At 31.8% G+C, this 10,891-nt stretch overlaps 1 protein-coding gene across 2 annotated transcripts; it reads right to left on the reverse strand.

Annotated features, from left to right (window-relative positions):
- Nucleotides 1–7,511: 7,511 nt before the first annotated feature.
- LOC119602338 (pyridoxine-5'-phosphate oxidase) lies at nt 7,512–8,991 on the reverse strand. 2 transcript variants are annotated; one of them, XM_037953784.1, is made up of 5 exons: nt 8,906–8,991; nt 8,764–8,814; nt 8,537–8,693; nt 7,927–8,383; nt 7,512–7,864 (listed from the first exon to the last, which is right to left on the reverse strand). In XM_037953784.1, coding segments are annotated over exons 1-5 (732 nt in total). In that variant the 5' UTR covers nt 8,907–8,991; the 3' UTR covers nt 7,512–7,798. The 2 variants fall into 2 exon arrangements, with proteins under 2 accessions (XP_037809712.1, XP_037809713.1); XM_037953785.1 differs by having other exon boundaries at nt 8,764–8,977.
- Between the last annotated feature and the right edge of the window lie 1,900 nt (nt 8,992–10,891).

The following is a 10,891-nucleotide window of genomic DNA, read 5'->3' on the forward strand; positions in this document are numbered from 1 at the left end:
TATGCCCTTTAAAAAGACAAATAATTTTCCTTTTTAGTTCTACTAAACCATTGTTTTAGATGGCTTTGTGTTATTTTTAGTAGAAGGAACACCTCAAGCCATTTTTCCTTATTTTTATACTCTACACAACTTTAGTGGGGAGGGTATATGGGATTTGTAATGATGTTTGTAGAGTAGTCAGTCTGTCAGTCTGTACGTCTGTCTGTCTGTCTGACTGTCTGTCTGTTTGTCTGTTCGTCTGTCTGTTCGTCTATCTGTTAGTCTGTCTGTCTGTCAGTCTGTCAGTCTGTCAGTCTGTCAGTCTGTCAGTCAGTCAGTCAGTGTGTCTGTCTGTCAGTCTGTCAGTCTGTCAGTCTGTCTGCCTGATTATTGATTTTGGTTGATATCGGTATATTATTTCACCCATTCAACCGGAGCCTCCAAATTACTCTTTGGAGCTCATAATTATGACAAATATACTAATATCTGGTTTTTGGTGTAGGTTGTCATATGGTCGGCCATGCTCGACTATACTTTTTACTTGTTTAAATTAGAAAATAAAAAACAAAAGAAAAAAGTTTTTATAAAACGTATGAAATGATACAACAACAAAGGCAGTGTGGAATCTTGTTGGAATTAGAAAACTTTTGAACTAAGTTAGATAAAACTTAGAAAGAAAAATAAAAATTTAAAAATGTACAAATAATTCATAGAAAAAATTTAGGGTCTAATTTTATAAAACGAAACGACAAACGTTCAAAAAAATTTGTATGGAAAAAATTCATATTTTCAAAAATTTCCCAGTATTCTTCATACAAATTTTCTACGTTAACGAAAGTTTCGTTTTATAAAATGAGGGGGTTAAATAACTAACCCCCTCATTTTATAAAACGAAACTTTCGTTAACGTAAAAAATTTGTATGAAGAATACAGGGAAATTTTTGAAAATATGAATTTTTTCCATACAAATTTTTTTGAACGTTTGTCGTTTCGTTTTATAAAATGAGACCCTAAATAAATAGCAAGTATCAAAAAAGAGTTGGTGAAGATCGACCGTATGATGTTCTAAAACTATATATGTATATAAAATAAGTAACGGAAATGAACCTTTTAGGGGCCCTGGTCAATTATAAAAAATCACTTTTTCTTTACGAAAACATAGAACTATTTTTTTTATATATATATAAAAGTGTTTTTTTCGGAAATGGGTCTCATAAATCCAAATAAAACTTTGAAGTTTTATTCGAAATCTAATGTTTATAAATAACTGTATTCAAATTCTAATTTCGGGGGAACTTTTATTGTGAGCTACTAAATAAATTTAAAAAGTGGTTATGAGTAAGCAGTAGCTGCAAACATTAGCATGAATGCATTATACCTTCCCCTTTGTAGTATGTAGTCCCAGTTATTAATAAAAATTTTGCATCTTTTAACAAAAAAAGTTATGAATTTGTTTAGATTCGTATAATTTCTTTTCATAGATGTTTATTTATTTTCTTTTCGTTCTTTTGTTTTGTTTTTATTTGTTTGCTAATGTGATTGTTATGAATTGATTTTTAGCCTTGAAAAAATACTTACCGAACTATTAACGTTACGTTTGGTGGAAACACGACGATGAAATATTTTTGCCGGCTCAGTTTCAATTTCCGACTCAGAAGATTCATCTCCAGGACTAATAGCAATTACCGGTATTGGTATGGGTGAAACACTACCCGAACTGCAAGTACTGCTCACACCACTACCAGCACCACTTCTAACAAAACGTGCACCACCACCACCTGCTCCCAATAAGCCTCCTGCTACACCTCCTCCTCTGACATCGAGAGTGGCAGTAGCAACATGTAGTCTTTGATTAGACATTATTATTTAAAGATGAGTTAGGGCTTTTTTGGTTTCCTTTTCTTCTTGTATTTATTGTTTTTTTATGGGTGTGTAAGTATATGAGTTTAGGGTAGTAATTAATTTTATTTATTTTTCAATATTAATTTTATGTATGGCATACTTTTGGGCTGAGGACCAGGAATAGATGAATTTCAAATAAAGAAACGTATGCGCAACATTTTGTTTAACTTGAAATTTGTTTTAGTTATATATTTTAACTATAAATAAAGGCAGTTTGTGTTTTATTTTATTTAATGTTTTAATTTCTTGAAGGTTTTCTTTTATATTCACATTTATATTAATTTACGTATTTATTTAACTATTATAATTTTTAGCTTAATAAAAAAACATCACATTTATTTATATATTTTTGTCTGCCTACCTTGTTAAACACTTTATTAAAGTATACTTTTAGGCTTGCATATTAATAAATTATCAAAGCCCATACAAAACCTTGTAATTTATATCAATTGCTATTACTTTTTATATTAATAAAATGCTAACTATTTCTAACTAATTGAATGTCTGCTTAATACACAATATATTTTTTTTTACGTATAAAAAACTGTATAAAAGTAAGAACTTTTTTCTTTTATTTTCTACATCTATTAAATTTTAGCCATTTTATTTATTATGGTTAATAATTTGATATTTCTGCACATTAGTTTTAAACACAAATACATATTTGGTTACATTAATTTTTTAGATTTTAATAAATTTCTTATAATTTTTGTATTTTTTTTTTAACATCTTCTTTTTTATTGATACAATTATTGCAAGACCGCTACCCTGACTGGGGTTTTCAAGTTCTGTGTGTGTAAACAGTAGAATTTTATTTCATGCGAAGGATAAAATTTAACTTAAAATGCACACACACATACCAATACCCAGCAGTTAGGAATAGCAGCAGCAACCATTTTCGTGACATATTCACATAGAGTCAATGCAGTAAACAGCACTATAGTCGGTAATAAGGAAAACAGTTAAGACAGTAGTCATATCCAGGAATATAAGACCATGTATATACGCATATGTATGCATGTAAGAAAATAGACAAAATTAAAGTTAGAATTATAGATAAATATAATACGGACTATAGTGAAAAAAATAGGCAAAATTACAGACGGCAATATTGCCATTAGCCTTTAGTCAGAACTATAGACCGACTATGAGAACTAAAAGCAAGGACAAGTCAAGAGTATTGACACATTTATAGTCAAGATCATCATCATGACTTTAACCAGGACTACAGTTATTTTTCAAAATGATTTAGATAAAAGCGATATTTGGATTGTAGTAAAACTGTCGGGCAACCATGTCAGGCTCTTTTAATACCTCTTGTTCTTGTATTTTCTGCTCTGCTATTCTGACTGTGTGTGTACAAATGTTAATAGAGTTTTCGCTTTATTATTGTTGTTGTGTTGCTGCGCGTGTTAAACATTTCGTTTTTTTTATTTATTCTACGTTAAGAAAGCAACAAAAGTAGAGTAATTATATGGTTGCCATTATATTGTTATATCGAAAGTGTGGATTAAAAGTATGATGGGAAATAAGTTGAGAAGGGTAGATCCGAGTTTTAGAGTTTTACTTAGTTTTACGTAACTAACTAACTAGTTATTAGTGTTAGTTAGTAGTTAGTTAGTTAGTTAGTTAGTTAGGTTAGTTAGTTAGTTAGTTAGTAGTTAGTTAGTTAGTTAGTTAGTTAGTTAGTTAGTTAGTTAGTTAGTTAGTTAGTTAGTTAGTTAGTTAGTTAGTTAGTTAGTTAGTAGTTAGTGTTACGTTCGTTCGTTCGTTCGTTAGTTCGTTCGTTCGTTAGTTAGTTAGTTCGTTAGTTAGTTCGTTCGTTAGTTAGTTCGTTCGTTCGTTTCGTTAGTTCGTTCGTTAGTTCGTTCGTTCGTTTTCGTTCGTTCGGTTCGTTCGTTCGTTCGTTCGTTCGTTCGTTCGTTCGTTCGTTCGTTCGTTCGTTCGTTCGTTCGTTCGTTCGTTCGTTTCGTTCGTTCGTTCGTTCGTTCGTTCGTTCGTTCGTTCGTTCGTTCGTTCGTTCGTTCGTTCGTTCGTTCGTTCGTTCGTTCGTTCGTTCGTTCGTTCGTTCGTTCGTTCGTTCGTTCGTTCGTTCGTTCGTTTCGTTCGTTCGTTCGTTCGTTCGTTCGTTCGTTCGTTCGTTCGTTCGTTCGTTCGTTCGTTCGTTCGTTCGTTTCGTTCGTTCGTTCGTTCGTTCGTTCGTTCGTTCGTTCGTTCGTTTCGTTCGTTCGTTCGTTTCGTTCGTTCGTTCGTTCGTTCGTTCGTTCGTTCGTTCGTTCGTTCGTTCGTTCGTTCGTTCGTTCGTTCGTTCGTTCGTTCGTTCGTTCGTTCGTTCGTTCGTTCGTTCGTTCGTTCGTTCGTTCGTTCGTTCGTTCGTTCGTTCGTTCGTTCGTTCGTTCGTTCGTTCGTTCGTTCGTTCGTTCGTTGTTCGTTCGTTAGTTCGTTCGTTTTCGTTCGTTCGTTGTTCGTTCGTTCGTTCGTTCGTTCGTTCGTTCGTTCGTTCGTTCGTTCGTTCGTTCGTTTCGTTTTTCGTTCTTTCGTTCGTTCGTTCGTTCGTTCGTTCGTTCGTTCGTTCGTTCGTTCGTTCGTTCGTTCGTTCGTTCGTTCGTTCGTTCGTCGTTTCGTTCGTTCGTTCGTTCGTTCGTTGTTCGTTCGTTTCGTTTCGTTCGTTCGTTCGTTCGTTCGTTCGTTCGTTCGTTTCGTTCGTTCGTTCGTTCGTTCGTTCGTTCGTTTCGTTCGTTCGTTCGTTTTCGTTCGTTCGTTCGTTCGTTCGTTCGTTCGTTCGTTCGTTCGTTTCGTTCGTTCGTTCGTTCGTTCGTTCGTTCGTTCGTTCGTTCGTTTCGTTCGTTCGTTCGTTCGTTCGTTCGTTCGTTCGTTCGTTCGTTCGTTCGTTCGTTCGTTTCGTCGTTCGTTCGTTTGTTTTCGTTTTCGTTCGTTCGTTTTCGTTTCGTTAGTTAGTTTCGTTAGTTCGTTCGTCGTTCGTTTAGTTGTTCGTTCGTTACGTTTTCGTTCAGTTGTTCGTTCGTTCGTTTCTTAGTTCGTTCGTTCGTTTTCGTTTAGTTGTTCGTTCGTTGTTAGTTTTCGTTGTTGTTCGTTTTTTTTTTCTTATTTCTTTCTTTCTTTGCCTGTGTGTCTTCTTATTTAACGCTCCTTATTTAGGTTTATTGGTCCCCTGTATATCCTCTTTCTCTGAAATTTCTTTTACCCTCCGTTTTTCTCTCCCTGATAACTTTCCTGCATCGAGTTTCTAAAAAAGCAACAAACAAGTTCCCAGCGGTAAATGAAACAAAGTACTTAGATAATATTCGATGACATCAGTATGACGTTCTAAGCGAGCAATCTAAGTACTTAGAGTGCAATATATGCGTAATCCAACATATCATGCACTTTAATTATAACATAGATTACGATTTAAGCAGAGAGTTAGCTGCCTTTTTCATGTTGTTTTTTGTTTTTATTTCTTTAAAAAAAAACTTAACTAAAGTACCGTTTTATTTTTCTTTTGTATACTACATACATGAAAAGAAGAATATTTTTGTTTCAGTTTAAAGTTGATCTTTTGTAAGTGACGTTGTGTTTTGTTAAAAAAGTTATTTTATTGTAAAAATTTAAAATAATTGTGGTGATCTAAATGGCAGAAACGGACTTAAAAATTGGGGTAAATGTACTTCATATATTCTAGTTTTAATACTGACAATTTCCTCTTGATTATTTACAGGATCTCTAAAGGAAGATTACCGAAAGTTTCAAAAGAAAATTAAGATTCATTTCATTTATCTTATCTTTTATTGTTTAATTATATTTTTATTGAATTAACTATAATACATGTTTATTATTTGATGATCATTTTTAAATAAAATTGCATAATTTTAAAATAAATATAAAAAATATATATTTTTTCTATAACATAATCGGAAGACATGGTACTTTAACTTACAAATGCAAATAGGATTGTAATCTACATACATTACATTCTTATTTGCAAGCGTTTATAGGCGTCTCATTAACTTCGCTTAGAACTCCACACATAATGTAAGTGAAATATTAATTTGTCTTAATGATATTGTGGCTTACATTATAAGCGAGAGCACATCGATGAGGCAGCCTAGGACACTTTTATGTTAAATCTAAGTGGAAGAATAAGTTAAAGCATCACCACTGACTGCCACGAAATATCACTTAGATAAGCGAGTACATAATGTGTATTTTTACCGCTGGGTTGTTACAGACAAAAATAGAAGAAGATACACAAAATGAGAATCCACATTAAGGAAATAAAAATGAAAAGCCAAAATGACAGTTAAAAGTTCAAAAACCCTTAAAATGAATAGTGACTTTCGGCATTTGATTTAGAATATATAAAACAAACACACATCAAACGGCAAAACAATGAAGAGCAAAAGCGTAGAATCACAGGGAACCACCCTTAAAAATAAAAACAAATAAATAACACATTTTTTTTTGGAACTTACGGATAACAGAATCAAAACAAAAAATAAAAGAAAACAAAACAAAAGAAAATATTACTTTAAAAAGTATGAGAAAAAATAATAGATAAAGTTTGTAATACTTAAAGGGTCAACATTTAATGTAATTTTTGGTTTTCCTTTTGCTGGTCAGTTATAATTCTTTTAAGTTTAGTATTTATGGTTTTGCCAAACTTTATAATGAAATCTTTTTTCGAAATAGTTTGAAATTATTAAATTGTATAAAAAGTTTATTATTTGTTTTTGGGTTGACTTTTACTAGTGATTAAATGATTTGAAGTATTTTTTTTTTAAGTTTTAAATGTGTTCCCAAGTCTTTATATGTATAAAAACTTTTTGTTGTGTGCTTAAAACTTTAAAATTATTGTTTTATATTAGAAATTATTGCGTGTAAGTAAATATACTGGATTCCGCAGTTTTAAGTGCAAACTGATGTATTCTAACGACATGTTAGTAACAAACAAGTTACTGTTTTTATACAACGACAGGCCAAAACAATTAAGAAATTATAGTGAGGCGAGGTCGAGCATATAATATCCTACACCTGTTACAAAAATAAAATGTGATTTAGTTTTCTTAATAAAGCATTTAAGTTGAATTGTACCTTGCCTCAGATATACTTAGGTAAGCCATTTATTGTTGAATAAAATTGTGGACATTTAAGTCAAATTTTGAAGGGGGCTTTGTATAGGGGCTATGGCCAAATGAGACCCTATAATTATAAAATTCATGAGGGTCATCAAAGCTAGTATAGAACTTGGTTTTGCAGCTTTTTGTCGAGATACGAGTATATTATACATAATTATGAACTTAAAAGCCCTATTTGTCGGGTTCATTTGTATGGGGGCTAGGTGAAATAATGAACCAATGTTAATCATTTTCAAAAGACTTTGAAAATGAAAGAAAATGATTCTATGCCGATTGGTATAATTTAAGGTTGGTATAGGACCAATATTATTGTGCGTTACAAACATCAGCACAAACCCAATATACCCTTTCCACTAAAGTATTGTAGGGTATATATAGAAAGAGTTGATCTAGAACAACAAAATTTGATACTATTATATGTACTTATAGCAAGGATTCGTGTGCTTCCCAAACGGAAAGTAAAAATAATACAAAATATATATATATGGTCGTTGATTATGTTCAACATCTTAAACCATAAGTTTAAATTGTTTAAATAACAATTTTAATAATTTTATTTACAACTATATTTCATAACAATTTAAAAATGCAAAAAAGGTATGTAAAAATTTGATTAAATCGATAACAATATGTAATTGAAGCTACTCTTTCTTTATATAAACTATAGGTTTCAGTAAAAAGTTCATAACTTTTTATATAAATATACAATTGAGCAGATAATTAGAATTTATTGTCAAAACCACAATAAGGAAATTATGAAATAAATTCAGTTGTCTTTATATTTAGGGTGCCAAACGTTCATATACCCAACCATTTTCGCCAGCATGTGTTAAAGTATTATCAATATCCTAAAAAATCGAAATAAAATTATAATTTTTAATTAACTTAAAACCAATTTATAACAACTTACCTGCTCCACATCATCACCCCTTCTAAACACTATACGATCATGCAAACGATCAGTTTGTCCCTGCCAAAATTCCACACGTTTTGGTCTTATCAAATAACCACCCCAATTGGGCATGGGTACCTCTTTATCTTCGCCCAATTCTTGTTTGATTTTCTTTTCAATCTCATCTAAGTGCTGTCTAGAAGGTATTCTAGTACTTTGTTCCGAAGCTAAGGCACCTATTTGACTAGCTCTGGGACGTTGATGGAAATATTTCAAAGAATCTTCATGGGAGATTTTCTCTGCTTTACCTTCAATACGTACAGATCTACGTAGGGGGCACCAATAAAGAGTCATAGCTACATTGGCATTATGGGCAATGTCATTAGCTTTGCGGCTGCCATAGTTGGTGAAGAAAGTGAAACCCTCATTGGTGACATCTTTGAGGAGAACATAACGATTTGATGGGCAGCCTTCACTGGAATATAAGTAAATTTGATCATATTTAAGTAAAGTTATATTCAAAGTGTTGTTACTAATAGTGGTTAACGGTCCAAAATATTGGTTCCAGAATATACCAATCGTCACAGAGTAACTTTCTGAGTAATTTTCAACAACCTAATTCTCTCACCTATTCACCGTTGCCAAACAAGCCGCATTTGGTTCCAAAATTTCCTCTGTATTTATTGCTTCTTCCAACCATACACGAAATTGTGCAATAGGTTCTTTAACCTTTATATTCTCCTCCAGAAATGCATCTTTCTTTTCCCGATATTTCATACGTAATGCTAAAATAAAATTATAAACAAAAACAACAACAACTTAACAACAGGCCATAACACTTTAAAATAATCTTACCTGATAAATTGACACTTGAAGACATTTTTCTTAGTTGTATTAATAGCCTCACTAATATCGGGAGAAGAAAATAGTTTTAACTTGTATTAAATCGTTAAGTATATTAACTTGATTTTTTATAGAACAGTAATAATAATCTTACTTTTTATTAAAAATTTTATATAGTATACAGTATAAATGCGGAGAACAGTCTGGTGATAAAAAGCAATAATAAACAAGAAATGCCAGATGTTTTGGAAACAAAAGCTCTGCAATAAAAGCGTTTACATATAAGGTAAACAAATAAATACACAAAATGTTTTTTAAAATCATATTAAATTTTATTTTTATTTAATTTTTTAACAGATTAAATTAAATTATTTATTAATAATTTACTTTATTTATTAATTAATATATACAATAATTTTAGTTATTTAAAAAAAAACTCTTTATTATATGTACACATTTTGTGTTTATCCATCTGGCATCATTTTTTAAAAGCTTTTATCTGCTTTGACTTGCTCTAGCTTGTTTTGTTTTGACGAGAGCTATAGTGCCACTTCAAAACAGAGAGCAAACATCTGTATTATCATGTTTTAGTATGAAAAGCTTTTTTAAAAAGAGCATTACTTTTTCACATTCTCATGTTTATAAGAGATAAGCTTTTTATTTATAAATCATATGGATGTCAGCTGTTATTTATTGACAGATTATATTTATTGATTAACACTAATAATACCAGCAAGTATTTTTTGGTGTTAAGTAAAAAATAAATAAACATTTATTTTTTACTTAACGTTTACACAGTCATGTTATTATCACGTTTTTTAAATACAATGATTTTAGAGTCTAAAATTTAGACGCAATCATTCTCATATTAAATTATTGCTTTTTTTTCTAGGAAATATTTTTTCGTCTAAAAAATTCTTTAAAAAATAAAGAAAATTTTCTTAAATCACACTGAATATTTTTATACCCACCATCAAAAAAGATGGGGGGTATATTGTTTTTGTCATTCCGTGTGTAACACATCGAAATATTGTTCACAGACCCAATAAAGTATATATATTCTGGGACCTCGTAAGATTCTAAGACGATCTAGCTATGTCCGTCCGTCTGCCCATCTGTCTGTTTTTGGCACGATAGAGTCCACAAACAAAGAGATATTGAGATGAAATTTTCCCAAAATATTTCTTATTGATCAGAAATGTTTGGTATTGAAAATGGGCAAAATTGGTCAACGATTTAACATAGCCCCCATACAAATGTACCCCCCGGAATATTGTATAAAGAGCTTCAAACATTCACAAATTCGTTGTTTATGAAGCAAATACCACAAAATTTCGCATAGGTCAGTTTTTTGACTTCTGAAATAAAATTCTGAATTATGGCGGACATAGGACCATACTTGGCCCTACCCCCCATATAAGGTCCCCTTTAGAAAATGACTAAAATGCTGAATACTAGCTTAAAAATACGAATATAGCAATGAAATTCCACACACATAAATTTCATGCCAGCTAATATCTCTCCACTAAATTTAATGTGGATCGGTCCATAATTGATCCTACCCTACTTTAACGCTCATTACGAGCCTTAAAATACGAGTGTAGCAACGGAATTTCATGGAAGTAAGTTTTATACTAGCGAAAATCTCTCCACCAAATTTTTTTTGTGGATCGGTCCATAATTGACCCAACCCCCTATATAAGGTCCCCTTCAGAAAATGACTTTAACGCTCATTATTGGCATAAAAATACGAGTATAACGAAGAAATTTGACATAAATATGTATCTTCGGAGCCAAAACATTTCCACCTTATTTTATATGGATCGGTCCATAATTGACCCTACCCCCCCATATAAGGTCCCCTCCATAAAATTACTTTAACGCTCATTACTGGCTTAAAAATACGACTATAGCGGTGAAATTTAACAGAAGTAAGTTTTATACCAGCCAAAACCTCTCTACCAAATTTTATGAGGATCGGTCCATAATTGACCCTACCCCCGATATAAGGTTCCCTTCAGAAAACGCTCAATATTGGCGTAAAAATACGAGTATAGCAAAGAAATTTGACATAAGTAAGTATCTTAGGAGCGAAAACCTTCCCACCAATTTAATGTGGATCGGTCAATAATTGACCCTA

This window comes from Lucilia sericata, unplaced genomic scaffold (genome assembly GCF_015586225.1).
Source record: "Lucilia sericata isolate MDLA Ls3-8-SP2 unplaced genomic scaffold, ASM1558622v1 Contig000223F_arrow, whole genome shotgun sequence".
NCBI lineage: Eukaryota > Metazoa > Arthropoda > Insecta > Diptera > Calliphoridae > Lucilia > Lucilia sericata.